The sequence below is a fragment of the Halichoerus grypus genome, chromosome 15, assembly GCF_964656455.1.
Source record: "Halichoerus grypus chromosome 15, mHalGry1.hap1.1, whole genome shotgun sequence".
NCBI lineage: Eukaryota > Metazoa > Chordata > Mammalia > Carnivora > Phocidae > Halichoerus > Halichoerus grypus.
In genome coordinates, this window is record NC_135726.1 from 11468978 (window position 1) to 11493888 (window position 24911).

At 43.6% G+C, this 24911-nt stretch overlaps 2 protein-coding genes across 4 annotated transcripts; one reads left to right on the plus strand and one right to left on the minus strand.

Moving 5' to 3' along the window:
* Positions 1-9: 9 nt before the first annotated feature.
* TERF2IP (TERF2 interacting protein) lies at positions 10-8726 on the minus strand. Its single transcript, XM_036113692.2, has 3 exons — positions 7924-8726; positions 3085-3209; positions 10-1255 (listed from the first exon to the last, which is right to left on the minus strand). Exons 1-3 carry the CDS (start codon positions 8591-8593, stop codon positions 851-853), a joined length of 1200 nt encoding a protein of 399 aa, XP_035969585.1. The 5' UTR covers positions 8594-8726; the 3' UTR covers positions 10-850.
* Positions 8727-8752: 26 nt separating this feature from the next.
* Positions 8753-24219, plus strand: KARS1 (lysyl-tRNA synthetase 1). 3 transcript variants are annotated; one of them, XM_078062749.1, is made up of 15 exons: positions 8775-8888; positions 12025-12204; positions 13829-13988; positions 14959-15124; positions 17439-17532; positions 18100-18286; positions 18373-18498; positions 19605-19724; positions 20696-20858; positions 20967-21140; positions 21299-21384; positions 21716-21801; positions 22427-22553; positions 23272-23415; positions 23933-24219. In XM_078062749.1, exons 2-15 carry the CDS (start codon positions 12059-12061, stop codon positions 24029-24031), a joined length of 1878 nt encoding a protein of 625 aa, XP_077918875.1. In that variant the 5' UTR covers positions 8775-8888; positions 12025-12058; the 3' UTR covers positions 24032-24219. The 3 variants fall into 3 exon arrangements, with proteins under 3 accessions (XP_035969571.1, XP_077918875.1, XP_035969572.1); XM_036113678.2 differs by lacking the exon at positions 12025-12204 and having other exon boundaries at positions 8753-8888; XM_036113679.2 differs by lacking the exons at positions 12025-12204; positions 13829-13988; positions 14959-15124.
* The last annotated feature ends 692 nt before the right edge of the window (positions 24220-24911 follow it).

A 24911-nucleotide genomic window follows, 5' to 3' on the forward strand; every position in this document is an offset into this window, starting at 1 on the left:
GAAAAACACTTGGAGACTCAAAGTTCTATTTATTTTCAACAATGAAAGCAACACAACAAAGAGGAATCAATTCACTAATTTGTAAATCTAACACAATCCTTACCACAAAACGATTTTCAATAAATAAAAACACATTACTAGTAAGTGAGTAAGACTGTTCTTAAGACTCTCTACGGTTTTGCATGTTTTAAACAAAACTGGGTGGTAGGTAAAGAAACACGTGCCACAAGTATGACTGACAAAGACTGGAAGAAAAGAACAGCCAAGGAGCAGGGTCCCCAAATAGTAAGTTAGCAAAGGGAATATGGGATTTTCAAAGCAGTTGAGAAATCAGAGCTCACTAGGGGATGCAAGAGTTTAGGAAGTCTGTGTTCAAGGCCTTGTAATTAAAACTTTCCACATTTCTAGATTCTTGATTTGGAATCTATCCAAACTAGAGGAGCTTCTGCCAAAGGATAGGAAGCTCTTTATTCATGCTGCCTGAAAAGACCCATCTCCTAATCTCCCTCCTTTGACTTTGTCACTAGCTCCTGAAACAATATAGCAAGGGTTACATTCAGAAAAGGATTACTACTACACAGGCCAATCTCCCTCTGGTTTAGATTTTCCTTTCATAAACACGCTGATACTGCCAGGGACAGCTCTAAATATATCCAATGTCTTTTATTTTTAGCCTCCTACACAACTCTGCTTGGCTACAAAATCTAAGATTCACAGAGCAATGGCAGCATTGGTCAGAAGACAAGTGTCAGTTCCAATGTACAAATCTCTGAAGTTCAATGGTCACAAATTTTTTTTTTTTTTAAACTTCACCTGCCACACCTTTTCTCTTTTCTCATTATCTTGCCAATTATTTCTTTCGGAATTCAATCCTCCGAGCTACATTCTGAGCACCAAATTTTTTGACCAATGCATCTCGGGCATCCTCATCATCTTTTTGCAAATCTAAGTCGTCCTGTCGGGACCAAATGGGATACCCATCAGCCCTCTGACCAGATTCTAAAAAGGAGGAAGTAGCCTCCAGCTCACCACTATTTTTTAGGAAGGCCTGTGTTACTGTTGACAGATCCAAGTTAAACTTTTCCATTAACTGCCGGATGATCTTAATAGCAGCTCCCACCTCTGGTGGAGAAACTTTTTCTTCTTCTTCTTCTTCCTCATCCTCATCAGGCTGTGTCTCAGAGTCTTCCTCAGGTGTGGGTGGATCATCATCACACATTGTTATGTGTATTTCAAAATCAGGGCTCTCGTCAACCTAGAGAAAGTGATGAATATGACCAGTTCCTAATTACCAAGTCCCAAACACTTACTCTTTCAATATCTACTCTCAACTACCAGCCCCCTTTGTCCTTTTCACCCCAATCACACTGAACTTCCTTCAGTCCCTTCAGTCCCATCATGCTCCTTCTCATATTTATTCATGTTGGATGTTTTTACATACACATATATATGTTGGGTTAAGCGGGGAGTGACCGTGTGTGTGCGCGTGTGCATGTGCGTGTGTGCGTGTAGGTGGGGAATATACATGTCCTTAGGTGTACACTATGTGCACATATATGTATACATATAAGTATGGTATTCCAACAGAAAATTAGAAGCTACACTAAAGGGGCGCCTGAGTGGCTCAGTCGTTGAGCGTCTGCCTTCAGCTCGGGTCATGATCCCAGAGTCCTGGGATCGAGCCCCACATCGGGCTCCCTGTTTGGCAAGGAGCCTGCTTCTCTCTCTCCTACTCCCCCTGCTTGTGTTCCCTCTCTCGCTGTCTCTCTCTGTCAAATAAGTAAAATCTTTAAAAAAAAAAAAAAAGGCTACACTAAATATGAAAAAATACAGGTTTGTGCATACACTTTCACGTATACACGTGTTCATTAGATCATTTGTTACAAGTCTGACTTCACTCTCAGATTGTAAGCTCCATAAGGGCAGGAATTATATCTGTTTTGAGCATCACTACATCCCCCGTACCTACTGATGCCTTCACATAAGCACTCAAAACACACAGCTGTATAAGCATACTAGGGCCTCCATGCTGTACTACATTTAGGCACATTACAAAGCACGTTATGTGAGAAGAGAACTATGTAGACCATGTTTGCATTTGAAAGTTTGTGGATAACAGACCAAATATAAAAAATAAAACAAAATTCGGACTATAAAAGGCAACAATCACTAAATTCTGCCAATTCTTGTGCCTTCCTTCACTCATCAATTACAGAACTTTAAATTATTTTCCTGTTTTACAATGAGGCCTAACCATTTTCCTTTGTTAATAAGAAAAATTAATTTACAAGATCCTTTTTCTTGGAGAAGATAAGGACATATAACTTGAACTTTTTTTTAAATCACTCCTATTTTATAGTTCCTACCTTTCCCTCTACCTTTGATTAAATACGAGATTCCAACGGAGCATCAGAAGCTCAACTAAATATGCAAGCATTAAAAAATCCCAAAACCACCTTAAGTACACAAAAAGCTAAACTTGTTTATTAAAGAAATTAAACTCTTTTAAAAATTACATTTATTTTCCTGAGAAGCATTAAAATATTTTAAAAGATAAATCTACAGTCTTATTTTGAAGACCTTAAACTGAGAACAGAGTCCTTGAAATCGGTGCTCTATCCGGTTTAAAAATAATTCTCCCAGGACGCCTGGGTGGCTCAGTCATTAAGCATCTGCCTTCGGCTCAGGTCATGATCATGGGGTCCTAGGATTGAGCCCCGCATCGGGCTCCCTGCTCTGCAGGAAGCCTACTTCTCCCTCTCCCACTCCCCCTGCTTGTGTTCCCTCTCTCACTGTGTCTCTGTATGTCAAATAAATAAATAAATCTTTTTAAAAAATAAAATAATAATAATAAAAATAAAATAAATAATTCTCCCAATTCTTCTCCCTCTCCCCCTCTGAAGTTTTCCTACCAAAACCTAAAAGCTACATGCCTGAAACCAAGATCAGTCCCACTTTCTATTCTCCCTCTCCCCCACCCCTGCCCTTATCCCACTGGGCCTTAGGTACAAAAAGAGTAAATGCGATAACCAATTTTAAAAAAGAATGGAAGTAGGGGAAAGAAGTTAAATCTAGTCAACATACCACAATCTCCTCAAACTCCCGGGTGGCTTCTACAAGCATCTTTTTGACTGCTTCATCATTCTCCTTGATCTCTTCCTTTACATATTCTTCCTCAGGTAAGTCTGGAGTTCTTTTATTCTGTGGTTCTATTAAAGAGAAGAACAGCACCAGATGAGAATTAGCCTCTTTCGCAGAAACCAAAAGTACAGTGCATGCTCTATGAGCTCTTAGCCAGAAGTGAGCCTGTACATTTTTTCTATAAGAAGACATCAGTTTTAGATCAGAAGGATAAGAAAAACATAAGATATGCATGTTCAAAAATTTCTACTCTTGCTTATGAAAAGTTGTACTATCCAAGTGGTGATATTTTTTCTAGGTTCTAATACATAAAATAAAAGTATTCTTCAAGCGTCATTCATTTTTTGCTTTGCATTTATAAATTGTGCAAATTAACAAAATTGTGCCATAAACTGGGTTCTCTGGGAAGCAGACTGTGAAATGGAGATTAACACATAGGTGTTTAAAAGGGTGCGCTCTTGGGGTGCCTGGGTGGCTCAGTCGTTAAGCGTCTGCCTTCGGCTCAGGTCATGGTCCCAGAGTCCTGGGATCGAGCCCCGCATCGGGCACCCTGCTCCGCGGGAAGCCTGCTTCTCCCTCTCCCACTCTCTCTGATTGTGTTCCCTCTCTTGCTGTGTCTCTCTCTGTCAAATAAAGAAATAAAATCTTTAAAAAAAATAAAAGGGTGCGCTCTTGGCAAAACACCTGTTAGAAGAAAGAAGGAGTGGGCAGAGAAAGAAGCTGAGCGTTGAAAGAGCTCCAACAAAGCCTCAGCTGAAACCATGGGGAAGTCTGGAGCTGGCCAAGTTGGGGTGAGGAAGCCATGACAAAATTCCCCCATAGATCAGTCCCTAAATGCTAGCCATCCTAAGATGACAAGACTTTGGGCAAGACAGCTCTCCAGGCCACTGAAGATAGATGAGGAGGGTACACCACAATCCACTACATACCATCTACAGAAGAGAGGGTCTCCTAAAGCTAAGCATCCTCCAGTTTCTCTTTTACTCTTTGTTCTCTGAGGATTTAATTCTGTTCTCTTTTCCACTAACAAGAACTGACTACTAAAGAGCAGCAGGAAAAAGTTGTTTGTGATGTAACTGCTCTGTATCCTGACTTAGGTGGTGGTTACAACAATTATATACGTACTAAAATACACAACTGGAAAATAGTACGGTGGTCCCTCAAAATACTAAACATAAAATTACCATATGATCCAGCAATTCCACTTCTGAATGTATACTCAAAAGAAATGAAACCAGGGTCTCAAACAGGTATTAGTACATAGCAGCATTACTCACAACAGACAAGATATGGAAACAACCTAAGTGTCCACTGATGGATGACCAGATAAACAAAATGTGGTCTATACATGCAGCGGATTATTATTCAGCTTTAAAAAGGAAGGAAATTCAGACACACGCTACAGCCTGGATGAACCCTGAAGACACTGTGCTAAATGAAACAAGCCAATCACAAAAGGACAAACGTAGGATTCCAGTTACATGAAGTAGATCAAATTCACAAAGACAAAAAGGTAGAATGGTGGTTGTCAGGGGCTGGAGAAGGAGCAAAGTGGAGTCAGTGCTTAATGGGTACAGAGTTTTAGTTTTAGAAAAAGAAAAAGTTCTGGAGACAGATGGTGGTGATGGTTACATGACAATGTGAATGTACTTAATGCCACCAAACTGAACACTTAAAAACGGTTAAAATGGCAAATTTTATGTAACATATATATTACCCAAAAAGATGTTTCTAGATATTACCCATTTTGTTAATTTTTGCTAATCTGATAAATAAAATACAACATTTCCTTGTTCTGATTTACTTTCCTGAAAAACACCACCACACACATTTGTTATTTAAGTTTCTATGGGTCAGAAATCCAGGCATGGTTTCTATCAATCCTCTGATCAGGGTCTGTTTTTATTTAATAACAATATTCTGCATTTGTTTATTGGCCATTCATTTCCTTTTCTGGAAAGTTCTTGTTCCGTTTCTTTTGCTCATTGTTCTACTAGTTTTCTTTCACTAACTTCTGCAAGCTCTTTGGACATTAAGAAAAATATGTTGCAATGTATTGGCAATATTTTTCTAGTTTGCTCTCTGACTTTATCATGGAAAGTTTTTAATTTCAAGTAATCAAATATAAAAAATTTTTTTAATCTTTTTGGTTTCAGGACTATCACCATGCAAATATTAAAAAGTATATTCAAGGCAACCTACTGAATGGGAGAAAATATCTGCAAATTATACATCCAACAAGAGGTTAATACCCAGAATAAAGAACGCATATAACTCAGTAACAAAAAAAGTCCAATTAAAAAATAAGCAGAGGATCTGAATAAACATTTTTCCAAAGAAAACATACAAATGGCCAAGAGGCACATGCAAAGATGCTCACATCACTAATCATCAGTGAAATGCAACTGAAAACTACAATGAAGTATCACATCACACCTGTCAGAATGGCTATTATCAAAAAGACAAGAAATAACAAGTACTGGACAAGATGTAGAGAAAAGGAATTCTTGTGCACTGTTGGTGGGAGTGTAAATCAGTGCAGCCACTATAGAAAAAGGTACTGAGATTCCTCAAAAAATTAAAAATAGAACTGGATCCAGCAATACCACTTTGGAGTATCAATCTGAAGAAAATGAAAACACTAATGTGAAAAGATATATGCAACCCTATGTTCATTGCACCATTATTTACAAGAACCAAGATATGGTAACAACTCAAGTGTCCAATGATAGATGAATGGATTAAAATGTGGTGTGTGTACACACACACACACTCACACTCACACACACACTGGACTACTACTCAGCCAGGGATTAAAAAAACAACAACCAGTAACGAAATCTTGCCACTTGAAACAACATGGATGGACCTAGAGAATATTATACTGCTGAAATAAGTCAGAGAAAGACAAATACCAAGTGATTTCACTCTTAGGTGGAATCTAAAAAACCAACCAACAAAACTAAACCCAAATTCACAGATACAGAGAACAGAGATGGAAGAAGGTTGGCATGGGGGTGTGCAGGGCAGCAAAATGGGTGAAGGGGATCAAGAGGTACAAACTACCAAGAGGTATAAAATAAATCATGGGGATATAATGTACAGTACAGGGAATACAATCAATAATATTGTATTAACTTGAATGATGACAGATAGTAACCAGACTTACTGTGACAGTTTGCAATGTATGCAAATGTAGAATCCCTAGGTTGTATACTTCAAACTAATATTGTATGCCATTTGTACTCCAGGTTTTAAAAAAGATCAATAAACGTTAGAAGAATTGAAAAATAAATTTAAAATATATTCATGCATATTTCCTTTTTTTTCCCCAAGCTATTCTTTTTTCTTTTTTTTTAAAGTAATCCCTACACCCAAGCCAGAGCTGAAACCTACAACCCTGACATCAAGAGTCACATGCTCTACCGGCTAAGCCAGCCAGGTACCCCTCATCCATATCTTCTTAGTCATTTTAGGATTTTAATTTTTACAATTAAATATCAGATAATCAAAATATTAGAGTAGGGTGAATCCAGCTTAATTTTCTCCAAAGTTCCAAATGGCCTATCTGTAGTCCCAACACTACCGATTTAAACGCAAAGCCCTACGTGATCTACTTCACCCATAAACATAGCCTTGTCCTCTCTCCCAAAATTCTCCGTTGCTTACTCCATTCTAGCCACACTGGTCCTTGTTGCTCCAAGAACACACCAGCTATATTCCCACCTCCAGGCCTGTGCACTTAATATTCCCTCTGCCTGAAACACCTCCTCAGATAACCACCTGGCTTGCTTTCTTTTGGTCTCTGCTCAAATATCAGCTTATGGAGTGACCTTCCCTTATCACCCTGTAAAAAACAACCTCCTCCCCACCCCTTACCCTGATTTTATTTTTCTCTATAGCACTTACCACTGCCCAGCTAGCATGTTAAGTTCCATGACCGCAGGGACTTTTATTTATTGTTATATCCCAGCAGGATAACAGTGTCTGGCACTCAAATATCTGTTGAATGAATGAATCTGAAATGTCACTTTTACCAAAAACAAAATTCCTACTAAGCATGCTGAACAGGAGAAATAGATTTACCTCCCCAGACCTGAAATGTTTTATGGAATAGCCAGCCACCTAAGGAAAGGGGCGGGGTAGAGGGGGAGGGTGACATGCTTCTTTAAACAAAAGGGTCTGTCAGTTTAAGCTCTCAATACCAGTTACATCAAAAGTGAAGCATCTTCACAGCTTTCCACTAAGTCCTAACCAACCTGAATCCCCACGTTCAATTCAACTGCATTAAAAACTCACTTCGCCTGAGCTAGACCAGGAAGACCATTCCAACTGACGAAACCGTCTGTGAATACGCATAGAAGCCAAAACGTGAAAATAAACTGGTCTGGCATGCCTTTAAAAAGGCTTATACTCAATCTATCTGAACATAAATATTTTTTTAAAACGAGTTTCTGGAAAAGACACCCTAGAAGATGGTTAACAACACACTGCCTCTAGGGAAGAAAATTGGGTAGCTGGTTGGTAAGATGGGGGCTACCGCTATATAGACTTTGTGTACCTGTGAATATCATACCACGTCAGTTCCCTAGTTACTGGAAAAATATATCCAAGTGCGATTAGAAAATGGTGCAATTTTACCCGGATGTCTAAAGGGGCGGGGGGAAGGCCGGGCGACTCTACCAGATGCGCCAACATGGATGCCTAACAGAAAGGGGAAGGCGCCCCGCCCCCACCCGCACAGGTGCAGCGCAGGTCCCGCGTTCGCGGCAGAGGCCTCACCCCCGCTATCAGCAGCTTCGGGATCCTGCTCAGCTTTCCGCTTGAGTTTCTGGGACGAAGGGCTCACTGGGGCGTCCCCCAACAGGTACTTATGCTCCTGGCCCCGCAGGTGCTTGAGGTAGCGGTCCTTGAGGGACTGCCACGAATGCTGGGTGAGGGAGCTTTTCTCCATCGCCTTCCACAAGGCGGTGCCGGTGACGGAGCTTGGCGAGCGGGCATTTTCCTTCACGTACGTCAAGATGGCCACGTCGTCCGCGTCCGTGAAGGCGATGCGCCCCCCGTGCGGCTGCGGCTCGGGCTGCGCGGCGGCGCCCCCCTCGGCCTGGGCACCGGGCTTCGTCTCCGGGGCCTGGTCGGCCGCCGAGCCCAACCGATAGGCCTCCAGGTCGAGCCTCTCGTTGCGCTCCACGCAGTCCAGGATGTACTGCGTGGAAATGAAGTCGCCCGAGGCCTCGGCCGCCGCCTCCCCGGGCTGGGCCAGCAGCACGGCCCCGGGTTCCTGCACCCGGCACAGGGTGCCGCCGCCGTGCAGGATGAGCGTCGAGACCCGGCGCTTGGCCGGGCTTGGACGCACGTAGAAGGACATGGAACTGCCATCTTCCCTCACGAACAGAGTCGAGGAATGGGTGAGCCCGTTGGGGTCTTTGCCCAAATCCATCGCCTCCGCCATAGCTGACGCCAGGTAACCGAAGAGTGGCCCCGAGACAAGCTTCTGACGCACGGAGCAAAACAGAACTAACTGCCGTTCCCGACGCCGCGGCCGCGAAGCCCCGCCCTGCGCCTGCGCAGCAGTAGCGCGCGAAGAGCGCCCGCCCCTTCCTCTCGGAAGAGGCGGAGCTTCCGGCAGTGACCTGGAAATTACTAAGCGACCCCCGTCCGTTTTAGGTCGGGCCTTCGGGGAAGATGGCTGCGGTGCACGGGGCTGAGGTCAAAGTGGACGGCGGCGAGCCAAAACTGAGCAAAAAGTAAGTGTCGCCGCAAGTTATTAAGGTCTTTGTGGCCGGACAGGCCAGGCTAGGAACCGCCTCGAGGCTCCGGCCGAGGCGGCTTTGCCTGGGGCTTTCCTGCCGGTTCTCGTGGGTACAGCCACGCTGGGACGTAGCCGCTACGCCCCGAAACTACATCCCCCAGGTTGCCTCGGATTCCGGCTCTGGCGGAGTCCTGTGGTCGTATTCCTGGAGAAAGGAGAATTGACTAGAGAAAAGCGAAGCTTACTCCTTTCCTTCCCTCCCTCTGAAAAAATGCGTTCTTTCCTTATTGAGCCACGCCTCGCTACCCTTTGGAGAAATGTTAAATACCCGAGCTTTTCGGAAAGACCTTCAAATTTTCCTTGGCCTCACCCCGGCTATTCTGAATTTTACGTATTAAATGGATCCTTTCTAAAACTATTGTGCACCGATCTATATGGGTTATTTAAAGAATCTGAGTATTGAGTGAATGACCGAAGTCTAACAGTAGGGTCTGTCTGTTTCAGCCGTTACACTAAAGCTGCGCTTTGGAGCACTGCTGGATAGATCTTTGTTAACCAACCCAAATCCTTGGAGTGTGAAGATAAATATAAATACATCAAGATTAGCCTTCCGTTAATTGGTTATGTCCTGTATTCCTGGGCATATATAATATATTCCCTCTCAACTAGGGTTCTTCAGTTGAAGCACAGAACACAGGCAATGATTTGTTTTCTCAGTACTCCCAAGGATAGTGCATAACTAGTGTCGTTCCAGATGCCTAGGAGAAAAGTTAATTCATTACAAATAATAGCTGCCTTAGTGCACTGGGGCTCAGTTCTTTTGCTGAACCCGGATGGAATAGACACTTAACCAGTAAAAATTGATTTTCCTTTGTGTCCCTGGATTTATGCTTCAAATATTCTTAAAAAAATGAGAAAGGAAACGTCTGAGTTGATGTTTGATAGCACCCACTATGTTGTCCTGAGAGTATCTGATGCATCTCTATGTTTAGACTCTAGTCTTGGACTTACGCCTTTGGGAAAATCGCTTGGACTTTGATCTGTTACATCAGTATAGTTGACCCTTGAGTAACTCAGAGGTTAGGGGCACCATCCCCCATATAATGGAAAGTTCAAGTGTAACTTTTGACTCCCCCAAAACTGAATAACCAACTGTTGACTGGAAGCTTATCAATAACATGAACAGTTGATTAACATGTATTTTGTATGTTACATATATACTGTATTCTTACAGTAAAGCAACAAAAAAAATTTTTAAGAGAATCATAAGATGGGGCACCTGGGTGGCTCAGTCGTTAAGTGTCTGCCTTCAGCTCAGGTCAAGGTCTCAGGGTCCTGGGATCGAGCCCCGGATCGGGCTCCCTGCTCCAAGGGGAGTCTGCTTCTCCCTCTCCCACTTCCCCTGCTTGTGTTCCCTCTCTTGCTGTGTCTCTCTCTGTCAAATAAATAAATAAAATCTTTTTTTAAAAAAATCATAAGAGAAAATGCATTTACAGTGCTATACTGTATTTATTCCCCCACAAAATCTGCATATAAATGGACCCTGCACAGTTAAAACCCATGTTGTTTAAAGGTCAACTGTAATTGAATTTAAGGTTTTTAAGTCATAAATGCCTCCTTGCTTAGGAGGAATTTGGCTAATTCCTTTCTACTGACTTCCTCTAGATTAATTACAGCTATCACTTTTTTTTTTTTTAAAGATTTTTTATTTATTTATTTGAGAGAGAGAGAATGAGAGAGAGCAAGCACATGAGAGGGGGGAGGGTCAGAGGGAGAAGCAGACTCCCTGCCGAGCAGGGAGCCCGATGCGGGACTCGATCCAGGGACTCCAGGATCATGACCTGAGCCGAAGGCAGTTGCCTAACCAACTGAGCCACCCAGGCGCCCTACAGCTATCACTTTTTAAAAGCAGGTTTTATGTGTCAGACACTATGCTAGAACTATATAAACTTTCTAATCTCAAGAATAACCTGGCAAGGGGGTGCCTGGGTGGCTCAGTTGGTTAAGCGACTGCCTTCGGCTCAGGTCATGATCCTGGAGTCCCTGGATCGAGTCCCGCATCGGGCTCCCTGCTCAGCAAGGAGCCTGCTTCTCCCTCTGACCCTCCCCCCTCTCATGTGCTCTCTCTCTCTCATTCTCTCTGTCTCAAATAAATAAATAAAATCTTTAAAAAAAAAATAAAAAAAAAATAACCTGGCAAGGAAAGTATTAATGTCCATTTTTCAAATTAATAAACAGGCTCTGAGTGACTAAATACACATTGCTAAAGTGTGCATACCTAAAATGTGGTCTGTCACTGATTCAGGCTCTGGAGCAGAGATCTAAAACCAAGTCCAGAACTCCACAGCCCATGCTCTTCACGCTGCCTGCACCTTACCTCCTCACATTGTCTTAAAAAAATCTGCTGTTGATGTATATTCCTCTAGTGACCAAGGGGCTAAAATAATTTTTTTAATGATTAACATTTCCTTCTGTATTTTAATTGTTCTTGGGACTTCCTCAGTCTGCATCTTTAGTGAGCACCGTGTTATGCCAGTTATTTTCAACAAGTTTAAAAACAGATGGGCTGCCTGCCAAGTGACTCATTCCCAAATGAAAGGTCAAATTAACGTAGTCCAGGATCCTTCCTGAAATTCTACTTTCCTCTTTGTTCCTAGAGCTCAAACAAATCTTATCTTTGACTCAGGTGCTTTTGTGTGGCTTGCTTTTAGCTTCATCTGGGGTTTGCAATTGACAGTGATATTTCATATGCTTCCCATTGCCATCTTTGTGGCCAGGTATTGAATCTCCAAGAGAGAAGCCACGTGTCAGGGGCTTCAGAAACACTGCTTCTGGTCCTGTCTCCCTATTTTCTGGATCGTTGTGATCATTTCTACCTATAAACTGTTGATTGCCTTGCTCTTGAGTTTTGACCCAGATATGTACCTTTTTTACCGTAGCAAGGACAGAACATTGTCAGAGTTGCAGCATAGTGAGTGTTACAGGGTTGTTGTCAGTTAAGAGGGTCTTCAGCGGAACACTTAAAGGTTGTGCAACCTCCCCCTGCCCCACACCCATAAGAGTAGGAGTGCTGGTTGGGTGTATATATACTGTTTCGTCCCATCTGACACCACATCTCTGTTTCCTGTTAGGTGGTGGTAATCTGTAGTTCCGGGGTGTTCTGCCATGTTGACGCAAGCTGCTGTAAGGCTTGTTAGGGGGTCCCTGCGCCACACCTCCTGGGTACAGTGGGGGCAGAGGGAGCTGCGACTGTACCAGCTTGCTCCTTTCACAGCGCTTCACAAGGACAAGCCACTTTCTGATAGAAGAAGGTTGGTGCCCTTACCTTCGTTGTTGCTATGGGAGCAAAAATCCTTCCCGTACTTAGGTCCTTACCCGTTAAGCCTCTGGCTAAGTCTTTGGACTTGTTGCTAAGGAAACAGAGCTCCACTATGAAAACCAATGGTTGTTTCTCATTTTTTTTTTAATAAATTCAGATTCTCACTCTAGATCCTTGAGGTGACTTGTACATCTTATACTAGAACAGTGTTGAGAACAAACGTTATTTTCCCTTTCTTGTCTTTCTGGACTTGGTTTGCTCATGAGATTAATTTGGTTTCTAGTCTTTGTTCTATCTCTAGGACCTTTTTGGATTTTTCCTTAGGATTAATTTGATTTAAAGAACAACACCTAGTTGAATGGAAAAAAACAGGTTTTTTTATGTTAATGCTAGGAAAAAACAAATGGGCTCCAGTGCCTACTGACTGAGTTACATACAGCCCAATAGGCCTACCATACAGTTCTGGAATGTTTGTCTTCACAACTGTTACAAGACAGATTACATCCAGAGACACCTACTTTGAAGCCCTCAGAGTCAGTCTTCTTACTTAAAAATGATTATTTCAAATCATCAGTTAATTTTTTTTAATTGACTTACTCTAAATTCATACTGAAAATTAAGAATTTGCCCAAAAGCCAGATAATATGCAAGCATGACTTGGTATCATTTGCCATGGTTTTTACTAAGAATACTTGATAAAACATTGGTGGTTTGATTGAATGATCAATTCTGTTTGAATACTGAGGATATCCTCTATGCAAATCTGTTTGGTTTCTGGGTTCAGATACCAAGATTTCAGATCAGAGTGTAGGTAGTGAGGGACCAGAAATGTATCCAAATCTAAGATTTCTGTCCTGGGTGCAGAGAATGAAGTGTTTAAGATAGGGAAAGATACCTAGGATAACTCACATTTGCGTGTTTACTAAATGCTAAGGGCAGGGTCATCTCGGTCCTCATAGTATTTGGGGAGGGGAGTGTCTTCTGTTATTTCCATTTATAGATGGGGAGAAGTCACTCGTCCAATGTCTTATAATTGCTAGACAGCTGTGTCAGAATTTAGTCCCAGGCAGTCTGACTCTAAAGATGTTATATTATGCCCTACTCTGTGCTGGTTTATACACTGTTCTGCCCAGTTTGTTGTCAAAGTCAAGCTCCAGTAGGCAGACCAATACTGAGGGCCATTGTCAATGTATTGACCAATGGTGAGGGAAAGATTGTCAGTGATGTGTCTCCTTGAACTCTTAAGAGCCACCTCTCCCCCACCCTGTCCTACCCCAAACTAACCCTTGAAGAGCTGTAGAGAGGGATGGCAGACAGAGCTGGAGATATTGCCTGTTTTGGTTTTTCTTTGTCCTGGGGTATCTTGATTTTAGTTGGGATCTCACACTGGAAAGCCAAGGCTGAAAAAGATTTTTTACATATTTATTCTAAGCTTACTTTTCCTTTGTCTTAATTCACCTGTAGAGTTGACTAAGAGACTAGAAGTAGGGGTGTAGAACCAGGCAAGAGCATTTCCCCCCAGGCTGTTCATATTTTTGATAAGTGGTTGTGGGGCAGAACATAGTAGAGTACTATTCAGGCAACTGTCACATTGAACATTTGCATCTTCCCGACAGTGAGCTAAAGAGACGCCTGAAAGCCGAGAAGAAAATAGCAGAGAAGGAGGCCAAGCAGAAGGAGCTCAGTGAAAAACAGCTAAGCCAGGCCACAGCTGCTGCCGCCAACCACACCACTGACAATGGTGTGGGTGCTGAGGAGGAGACTCTGGACCCAAATGTGAGTCCCCTGGACCACCACTCTGGCTGGGCATGGGGAAGCTTCTGATGAGGCTTAAGGCCAATTCCTTGGGCCCGGTGACTAAGAAGATAAATAGGAACTGGAACACGCCGTCAGCCCTGGGTTGCTCTAAATGGATGGGGGCTGGGGGTAGGCTGCTACTCCATCTGGTGAAAGGCACAGGCCATGAGCATTTTCCTAATCAACTCTCAACAGCCGTTTGGGAGAATCTGGGACTTCCAAGTGACTGATTAATCTCCCCTGAAACTAGCTGAGCCTTACAGCAAATCCAGAAAAGGTATCTCCCTAAAGATTGGCTAGGGTTTACCTTGGACCAGAGATTAGCAAACTGTAGTCTGTAGGCCAGATCCACTTTCCCTTGTCTTTCATCTCATCCCTCCTCCCTGGTTTTGAAAATAAAATAGTATTGGAGCACAGCCATGCCCATTTGTTTACATAGGTCTAAGGGTGCTTTCACATAACAGCAGCAGAGTTGAGTGGTTGCATCAGGAAAAGTGTGCTGACCCCGCCTTAGAATATTCCCTTTTTACATCCTCCAGGCCCCAGAGGCCAATCTTGGGGAAAAGTCTGATGTGTAGCCAGAGGTAGGAAAGTAGGAAAAAAGATAAGTAACTCACCATGCAGATGTGTCGTCCACAGAAGTGCTAACCAAGGCCACCTGTATAAATTAAACTTATTTTAGGTAGAATTCCAGTTTTTCTTTTTACTGAATCTTGCATTTCAGAGTTCTGGCCTTCATTTCCACGTATGAATTTGGCCACCATGCGTAGTGTAAGTGCACATCTCACTCCATATCAAATCCTGGGATTTCAAAGATGTGGAGGGCTCAGTTAAGGAAACCTCAATGTATTAGAGTCACTCTGGGGCAGAATACAGTACTCTGCTACTTGGGCCACTGGTCTGATCAGGTTCAACTTCTCAAAGGCTTTCCTCCCCCTTCCCCCAATAGCAATACTTCAAGATCCGCAGCCAAGCAATCCACCAACTGAAGATCAATGGGGAAGACCCGTACCCACACAAGTTCCATGTTGACATCTCGCTCACACATTTCATCCAAGAATACAGTCACCTGCAGCCTGGGGACCACCTGACTGACATCACCTTAAAGGTGGCAGGTAGGAGGACTCCCTGGCAGTTTGCTGTGCTCCCCCAGCACAGGCCTCTACAGGAGCACAAAGGAAGGTCTGAGTTGGTCTTGCTTTCAAGTAGTCTGTGTCTGAGGCTACTACTTAACAAGGGACAGGGCTGATCTATTTCATTCACAGAAAGAAGTAGAACAGCCCTAAAACATGAGATTGTATTCCGGATGAGGTGACGCTGCAGAGGAAAGGGCATTCTCTGAGGGGAACTCCTGAGCTGATGATGCTGCTAGTTCATAGTCCTTTAGGAGGACTTTTACCAGTGGGAGCCATGGCCGCATGCTCCTAAAAATTCCCACCTGTGGCCTAAGGATGTTTTGCACTGAGGCTGTATTTCTAGAACATGGTTATCTCAGAGTTCTAGTATCTTACATGGGATCTTTTCCTTAATTTAAAAAAAAAATCTGGGGCGCCTGGCAGGCTCAGTCCATAGAGCATGCGACTCTTGATCTTGGGGTGAGTTCAAGCCCCACTTTGGGCACAGAGGTTACTCCAAAAAAAAAATGTCTTTGGGTGCCTGGGTGGCTCAGTCAGTTGATTGTCTGACTCTTAGTTTCGGCTCAGGTCATGATCTCAGGGTCCTGGGATTGAGCCCCCTGCTCGTGCTCCCTCTCTGGCTGTGTCTCTCTCTGTGAAATAAGTAAATAAAATCTTTAAAAAAAAAAAAAAAAGTGTCTTGATGTTACTCGTTCTGAGTCAGTATTCTCAGGTACACAGTGTGCCCTTCAAATATGTATTTTCAAGTCTTCCAGGAAATTTTTCTTGAATATAATGTTTTTGTGTGTTCTGTTTCTTGCTTTGGTTTTCTTTTGGGACTCCTTGTATCCATATGTTGGATCTTCCCTTCTTTTCAGTATTTGTCACTTTTTCTCAAACCCTTTTTATCTCTTTCTTTATACTTTGACTTAAATTTTATTCTTCTTCCCCACTTGGTTTCTTCTAAAGCATTATTGTATTCACTCTTATTTTTTTCTAGTTTAGTCTTCATTTCTGAAATGATTTTTTACTTTATTTCTGATTTTTTCATGTGTCACTTGATTTCTTAGTTTTTCAATGATTCTAATTTGTGGGGTTTTTTGTTTCATGTCATTTTCTTAATGTCTTTCAGCTCACTATGAAATAGAATTTTTTTTTTCTGAGCACGTCTGTCCTGAGTGCTTCTTTATTTAATAACTGATATTTGACCTCAATGCCTATATCTTGCTTATTTTTATGTGAAATTAGTTTTCCTGAATGTTAAAAGGAAGCTTAGTTTAGATAGCTTTTCCAGCTTCACTGAGCTCGCTCTTCTATTGTTTTGTTCAGTGTTCAGAAGTAAAGCAGCTTGCTTCCTGAGATTTCCAGGCTCTCTTCCCCTTCCTCACTTTTGTTGGACCTTCTCTTTCCTTTATCTGTGTTTTCCTGGTCTTTTCCAGTTTTGTGGGCCTTGCCCTAGAAGGGAGCCCTGGCTGTTAAATTTAACAGATTCCTGGGGCTACCCTGAGGGGCGTCAGCTCATTTAGACCTTGTGCAGCCCCAGCCCCCTATGCTCACCCATGTGGCAGTGGCAAATCCCCTTCTGGGTTTAGCTGCCATCCTCCAGTTAGCTGCCACATTTTCCAGTAACTATCTATGGCCATTTTGGAAATTTCCAGTTCTCAGACCCATCAGATACCTCATTGCTCCCTACAGCTTTTTCCTGTATGGAGGTCTTAGGGTTCTTGTGGTTTACCCCATGGCTTGTATTTGGGGATTCCTGGGAATATCTTCCCACATAATTTTGTTGTAAATTTTATCCATAGCTTTTTGGCCTTGCCTGTCTAGTTGTGCTTTCTGTTTTTATGTGAGCATTGAGTTAGATCCAGAAACTATGCTGCCACCAACACAGCCATCTTCCAGGAGTCAGGTCTTCCTGCACATTTTTTTTTTTTAAAGATTTTTTTTATTTATTTATTTGAGAGAGAGAGAGTGAGAGAGCACAAGAGCGGGTAGGGTTAGAGAGAGAAGCAGACTCCCCGCCGAGCAGGGAGCCCAGTGTGGGACTCGATCCCGGGACTCGGGGATCATGACCTGAGCCGAAGGCAGTCGCTTAACCAACTGAGCCACCCAGGCGCCCTTCCTGCACATTTTTAACTGATTTAATGAGGAAAAATACTGGGCTCAACTCTCAGGCTAAAATCAAATTGTTCTGGTCTGTGGTCATAGGACATTGTACCCAGACATAAACAATGCAGAGGGAACTTTTCTCACACTGATATCACGAAATGGTTTCTGGTTCTGTTGGTCAGTATTTTTGTTATTCTTTTTCTAGGTAGGATACACGCCAAAAGAGCTTCTGGGGGAAAGCTCATCTTCTATGACCTTAGAGGAGAGGGGGTCAAGTTGCAAGTCATGGCCAATTCCAGGTATGTAGAGTTAACCCATTGCAGGCCTTTCTAGATTGGCCCAGAGCAACATGGTTGAGGACAAAGGCCCATGTGCTCTCCCTTTCCTGTTGTATTTAAAGTTAAAAAGTTGGGTAGGGTTGATTAAGGCTGAATAGAGAATAAAAAGGCCATCTGGTCACCTAGAGAATAACAGCTGCTCCCGGGTTGTGCAGCATTTACAGGCGGAGGGTAACACTTGAGCAGTTGACAGAAGAATACAAGATTCTTGTCGGGCGCACACTAACTAGGCATCAGCAGTTTGGTGAGGATTCCAGAGGTCAGTTTTAAAAACTAAACCAGTGGGGGGGTGGGGTCAGTTAAGCATCCAACTGTTGATTTCAGCTCAGGTCATGAGATAGAGCCCTGCATGGGGCTCTGTGCTCAGCACGAGTCTACTTGAAATTCTCTCTCTTCCTCTCCCCGTCCCCCCACTTGTGTGCTCTCTTTCTAAAAATAAGTAAGTAAAATCTTTAAAAAAGAAAAAAAACTAAACCAGTGGTCAGTTTAATTTGGAATATTGTATACCGAAGTACATTTTACTTTCAGGAATTATAAATCAGAAGAAGAATTTATTCACATCAATAACAAACTGCGTCGGGGAGACATAATTGGAGTTCAGGGGAATCCTGGGAAAACCAAGAAGGGTGAGCTGAGCATCATTCCCTATGAGATCACACTGCTGTCTCCTTGCTTGCATATGTTACCTCATCTCCACTTTGGCCTCAAAGACAAGGTAAGCTCTTGTGGCCTCCTCACTGTGGTTTATCGTGGCATTGGATCAGACTTAGCAGTGATTTCTGTCTGTTACTTTTGGTTTAGGAAACACGGTATCGTCAGAGATACTTGGACTTGATCCTGAATGACTTTGTGAGGCAGAAATTTATCATCCGCTCTAAGATCATCACATATATAAGGAGTTTCTTGGATGAGTTGGGATTCCTAGAGGTGAGGGAGAATTCTTACCTGACACGATGAGCTAGCTGCCTTGTTATGTCTGCCTCTGACTATTCTTTCTCTTCCCTTTTCCATGTCCTGTGTCCATATTGTTCATGCTCAATGAAAAGACCCCTTTCTTCCTAGTGTCTTTGTTCCACCTTGTTTTTTTAGTGCCCTGATTAAGAAGGCAGGACCTGAATTCTGAGATAATGGACAAAATATAGGGCCGTCCGCACACTAATGATGCCACCATGTTCAGTGTGTTATCAACTCATTTTGCTTTTTTGTAGCATTAAAAAAAAAAAATAGGTTTTAATTGTATAAGAAAAGTAAATGCATGTTATTGTAAAACAAATTCAAAGAAACTGAAACAAAACTGAAAATCTTCTTTCATATCTCCCAACTACCTTCCCCAAACTTGAGTTTGATATGTATCCTCCCACATCACTTGCTGTGCATATATACCTATATACCTGAGTTTGTTGTAGATGAGGTATGTGTGCAAATGTTTTAGGAGGGTTTTATTTTTTGCTTTAAACATAAATGAGGTCACATTGTATGTATTCTGATGGACCTGATGTTCCCCCCCCAATATATTCTGGAGTCTTTTGCATGTCTATAATAACTAAGTCGAAGGATATAAGCATTCCAACTAACAGTGTTTATAAAAAATTTAATTTATGGGCACCTGGGTGGCTCAGTCAGTTAAGCATCTTCCTTTGGCTCAGGTCATGATCCCTGGGTCCTGGGATCGAGTCCCACGTCGGGCTCCCTGCTCAGCGGGGAGCCTGCTTCTCCCTCTCCCTGCTGCTTGTGCTTGCTCTCTCGCTCGCTCTCTCAAATAAATAAAATCTTTGAAAAAAATTTAATTTATAGCTTGTGAAAATTTATGGCACTATATTAATGGTGTTTGGTATTAACAGAAATAGAGATGCTTCTAGAAAATTAGGTCATCTCTACTTTTTTGTCAAGCACCTGCACATGACTATTAGACTTAACTTTCACTTGGGGATATAACAGGCTTAGAACATAGCCATGCAAAACCTGAGTTAGCCCCAAGGCCTCTGTTTTGAGGACCTCTGTCTGAAGATTAAATGTTTCTCCCTGTTGTTTAGATTGAAACTCCCATGATGAACGTCATCCCAGGAGGAGCTGTGGCCAAGCCTTTCATCACCTACCACAATGAGCTGGACATGAATTTATACATGAGAATTGCTCCAGAACTCTACCATAAGGTAATCAGTAAAAGGATGCCCTGTTCCTTAGAGAAGCAGAAGGCTGGAAATCCACTGGCTAGGTAGGTGCAATTAGAAATAAGAGGAACAGTGAGGGTACAACAGCCAGGAGAGTATTCTAATCTGCCAGGCCTGTGAGTGTTACACTCCCAGAAGTTCTCTACAAGATCAGTAGAGCATTGCAGGTCAGAGGGCAAAGAGATTGTCTTTCCTAGGTGTACAGCTCCTCCTAACCTGCTTTGGTTCCCATATTTTAAGTTTATAGTTCTCCTTGGATTAAATCTGATTTTAGTCTTTTATATAAAAGCTTGATCTCTGCCTAGAACTTGATAATAAACATTATAAATGACCAGAGTAAATAAGCCTGTCACTTAAAATTCTTATAGACAACAGAAGCTGTTATAACTAGTTTAAGCACAAGAAGAATGTGTTCAAATGTATAAGGAAGCTCACAATTCCCAGGAGCTGGGAGGACCAGAGATTCAGGCTTGGAGACCATAGGACTAGGAAATGATTCTCAGGCCTGTCTGGGCGTTCCCATGGAGAACCTGGGTCTTTCCCACTAGGGACAGCTAACACAGCTCATAACCCTGGCTCTAGGCACAGGTCATTGCCATTAGGACTTCTGTAATACACCTTTTTTCAGTAGCTCTCAAAAGTTGCCTGGGTGTGTCTGACTGGTGGAGAGCTTGGGTTACATGCCTGCATCCTAACCCCAAGAGAGACTTCTTGGGGAGGCTCACACTCACAAGAGGAAGTGCTTTCCCAACAGAGGAAGAGCATTCAGAGGTCCTGAGCAACCAAAATGAGTGATGACTGTCCACTACAAAGGTCTAAAGAGACTAGGGTACTCAGCATTTGGGTGGAGACCTGAAAACATGGGTGAGCTATGAAAACTAAATTAACTTTTGTAGACAAACTTTCCAGAGTCATTAAAATTAGCTGCCATGACCTTGGCCATGTGTTACTAGATACTGGTGGTTGGTGGCATTGACCGGGTTTATGAAATTGGACGCCAGTTCCGGAATGAAGGAATTGATTTGACTCACAATCCTGAGTTCACCACCTGTGAGTTCTACATGGCCTATGCAGATTATCATGATCTCATGGAAATCACAGAGAAGATGATTTCAGGTGACCTCTCGTGTTTCCTTTGTCTTTCACACATGTCTGAAGGGCTGATTTGCTGCTTTCGGGAGGACTACCTGTGGGTCCTCTTTAAATGACAGATTTCTTTCCCAGGGATGGTGAAGCACATTACAGGCAGTTACAAGGTCACCTACCATCCAGATGGCCCAGAGGGCGAAGCCTGTGAGATTGACTTCACCCCCCCTTTCCGGAGAATCAGCATGGTAGAAGAGCTTGAAAAGGCCTTGGGGGTGAAGCTGCCAGAAACCAGGCTCTTTGAAACTGAAGGTAAAGTGATGCACGCCTCCACGGAACGGCCCTCCTTCCTGTTCGGCCCTGAATTAGATGAGGTCAGGGCTAGAATTTCCCACACTATTCTTTTTTATATACTTCTTTATTGGGGTAGTATAATGTCGTCTGTCCTAACTTGCACGTTTATATTACAGAAACTCGCAAAATTCTTGATGACATCTGTGTGGCAAGAGCTGTTGAATGCCCTCCACCTCGGACCACAGCCAGGCTCCTTGATAAGGTGACCGACCATGCTCTTCAAGTACTTGCCCTCATCCCGTGGTAACCAGCCCCCTGCTCCCTATGAAGGTGAACTCCACTGTGCAGCACTAACTTCTACAGCCTTTTAGGAGCCCTCAGGAGAGAGAAAAGAGAATTAACAAGTTTTGAACTCTTGGTACTAACTCTGTGCCAAGTAGCTATGTAATCTGAGTTAAACCTTACCAGCCATGGAGAGGCTTAGGATAAATCCCAGGAGCAGCAGGTAGTGGGTAGGAGTCCTCCACCAAGACTGGGACAGTCAAAATGCCATTCAGAAAGGATCTCTAGCTCTGCTTTCCTTTTTCCTTAAGCTTGTCGGGGAGTTCCTAGAAACGACATGCATCAATCCTACATTCATCTGTGATCACCCGCAGATAATGAGCCCTCTGGCTAAATGGTAAGATAAAATAGGGTATTTCAGTTACCTATTACTGTGTAACAGTTTCAGAATTTAGTGGCACAAATCAACAATTCTCAAGAGTTTGTGGGTTCATTGGGTAGTCTTTCTGCTATACAAAGTGGTAGCTAGGGTAACTCAAGTGGCTGTAACTGGGAACTCAGGCACCTTGTGTCTTCTCCACATGGGTTCTCGTCCTCCAGAGCCTCTTTATGTAGCCTCTGTCTGGCAGCGTAGCCTGGGCTTCCTTACATAGTGGCCAGGTTCCAGAAGAATAAACCCCAGGGTGCAAACACCTATCAAGCTTCTGCTGTCCCCATGGCCAAAGCAAGTGCTATGGGCAGCCCGGAGTCCACATGACAGGGCACAGAAGGGCAGGAATACAGGAGGTATGGTTCAGTGCACCCATCTTCCACGCAGGTGTGTTGGGAAGATGATTGAAGCTTCCATGTTTCTCACCCTCCTCACCACTGTACCAAATGACTTGGTGCTAGAATGCATCCGGGCCTCAGGTCTCAATTCGCAACACTTAGGAATCAACTGGAATTCAGGAACTCTTGTGTTTGTAGCAGATGTTATCGGTGAACCTGTGTATTCAGCCTCCCCTTTGGTCTCTTGTCCCCAGGCACCGCTCTAAAGAGGGTCTGACTGAGCGCTTTGAGCTGTTTGTCATGAAGAAGGAAATCTGCAATGCCTATACCGAGCTCAACGACCCTGTGCGGCAGCGGCAGCTGTTTGAAGAACAGGCCAAGGTCAGGAAGGGGGGTGGGAGACAGAGGTAGCGGTTTCCTCATGTGCGCCCTCGCTAGACAATGTTGGCCTGAACCCTGGTCTCTGTCATTGTCTGCATCTCTTTGTGGCTTCAACAGAAACGAAGGGTAAAGCCACGGGCTTCACTGGAGGAAGTCACAGTTCAAGCTGGAGAACTTGGCTGGTTTGGGCTCTAGAATTTCCACATAGAGGAGCTCAGGCATGATCGTATCTGTGTGGGGAGTGTGATGCTTGCCTTGAAAATACATTTGCCTAACGAGAGCATCATTTTTCTTAAATGGTACATATATTAAGATGGCTTTGGGGTGAGAGGCAGATAGATTAATGGAGACAAAGCCCCCACCGGCTGCCCGCACCAGCACTGCCACAGATGGGTAGTTTCAGGAAATGAGGGAAAGACTCCTGGGAATCCTGTCTCCAAAAATCAGTCTCACTGGACTCACAGAGCCTGGGGCAGTTGGAGGTGTTTCCATTTCACAGAGAAAGTCTCATGTGTTCTGAAGTGGGGCTTACTGGCCCTGACCTGGTCTTTGAAAGAAATGGCTCCATCCTGAAGTTACTGGGAAACCAATTCCCAAGACGTGCTGGGTGTCCAGAGCATTCCCAGAACGGTTATCCCTGTGAATGTGCTGACGCGCCCACTCAGACCCTGAGAGACCGCGCAGCCTGGAACAGTGTCGCAGTTTGGTTCTCTTGTAGGCCAAGGCTGCTGGCGACGATGAGGCCATGTTCATAGATGAGAACTTCTGCACTGCCCTGGAATACGGGCTGCCCCCCACGGCTGGCTGGGGCATGGGCATCGACCGCGTCACCATGTTTCTCACAGACTCCAATAACATCAAGGTACGTGGCAGCCCTCCATCGCGCACTGCCCCAAGGAGCTCCGCTGTCGGAGGCGGTGTGCGGCAGGCCTGGAAAAGAAAGAAGGGAAGGGGCTTTGGGCTGGAAGGAGGAGCGGGCAGAGCAGTTACACACGATTCCACAGGAGGGCAGTCAGGGCATCTGATACGATGGGATTTGGGAGGTTTTCTACCTGACGCAGAAAGAATACTCGTTTGCATTTCTTGAGGATCCAAGGAACACACTAAGCCCTCTGCGTGCGTTTTCTCATGTAACTTAGCCCAGTGAGGCATAGACACTGTTGTTATTCCCATTGTTATAGATAGGGAAGTCCTACTGTCAGAGAAGCTCTGTGTTCACTCATTCTTTTCCATCCTCTATAATTGAGAGGGACTGAGTTGAAGTAAAAACCCAGATCTCTGGATTTGGGTGGCAATAATAACCGGAAGCAAAAGGAATGGGTGGATAGCTGTGAAAAAGAGCATGCTTCTTACTTCAAAGTGCATTTTCTCTCCTGTAGGAAGTACTTCTGTTTCCTGCCATGAAACCCGAAGACAAGAAAGAGAGCGGAGCCCCCGCTGATACCTTAGAAAGCACAACAGCTGGCACTTCTGTCTAGAAAAACCATCGTTGCGAGTCGTGTAACTCAGGCCTCTCTGCATTTCTGCACAAGTTCAAGGACTGCAGAGGAATTCTTGTGTGTTGCTTTCCCTTTGATGATCACGGTTCAGTTCAGGCACCAGAAGAGAGAAGAGGAATTAAAAATTCCTTTTTACTTCTTGTTCCCAAGTAAACCATTTGTCTCTACTTGCGTCTCATGACTGTGTTTACCATGGAACATCAACTTTTACTCAGACAGCTGGCCTAGTGGACGTTTAGGATTATACCACTTTATTCATTCACCAAATTTATATTAATGTCTGCTCTGTGTCAGGCATTGTGCTGGGGGGTTGGGGAGAGCAGTGAACAAAAGCCAAGTCCCTGCTTTTGTGGAACTTGTATTTGTTTAGGGGTTGAGGGCAACCAGACAAGAAACAACTAAATGTATATTTCTGGTACATACGAAGAAAAAAAGGGGGGGTGAGGGGACAGGGGTGCTATTCTAGAAGGAAGTAGATGGGGGACAGTGCTATTTTATTTAAATATGTGATCAGGGAAAACTTTTAGGTGACATTTAAGTAGAGATCTGGAGACATCTGGGGAGGGAAGGGTGATCCAGACTAGAGGACTGCATTTTTTTTTAAAGATTTTATATTTAAGTAATCTCTACACCCTATGTGAGGCTCAAACCCACAGCCCCGAGAACAAGAGCTGCGCACTCTACCAACTGAGCCGGCCAGGCGTTCTGAGGACTGCATTTTCGAGGAATAGCAAAGCGTCTGGTATGGCTGGAGAAGAGTAAGCAAAGTCCCTGAGGGGCCAGATCACACAGGCCCCTGCAAGCCATGCTGAGTGTGTGTTTTGTTAGGAGTGACATGAGAAGCCATTGGAGGGTTTTG

Bases quoted from the DNA above. Each gene is read 5' to 3' on its own strand.
- TERF2IP (XM_036113692.2), bottom strand. From the start codon at position 8,593: ATGGCGGAGGCGATGGATTTGGGCAAAGACCCCAACGGGCTCACCCAT. The intron at 3,210-7,923 runs GTGAGGCCTCTG...TCTCTTTAATAG, and splicing joins CGAAGCTGCTGATAGCGGGG to AACCACAGAATAAAAGAACT. The intron at 1,256-3,084 runs GTATGTTGACTA...CACTTTCTCTAG, and splicing joins GGGAGTTTGAGGAGATTGTG to GTTGACGAGAGCCCTGATTT.
- KARS1 (XM_078062749.1), top strand. From the start codon at position 12,059: ATGTTGACGCAAGCTGCTGTAAGGCTTGTTAGGGGGTCCCTGCGCCAC. The intron at 13,989-14,958 runs GTGAGTCCCCTG...TTCCCCCAATAG, and splicing joins AGGAGACTCTGGACCCAAAT to CAATACTTCAAGATCCGCAG. The intron at 21,385-21,715 runs GTGACCGACCAT...TTTTTCCTTAAG, and splicing joins CAGCCAGGCTCCTTGATAAG to CTTGTCGGGGAGTTCCTAGA.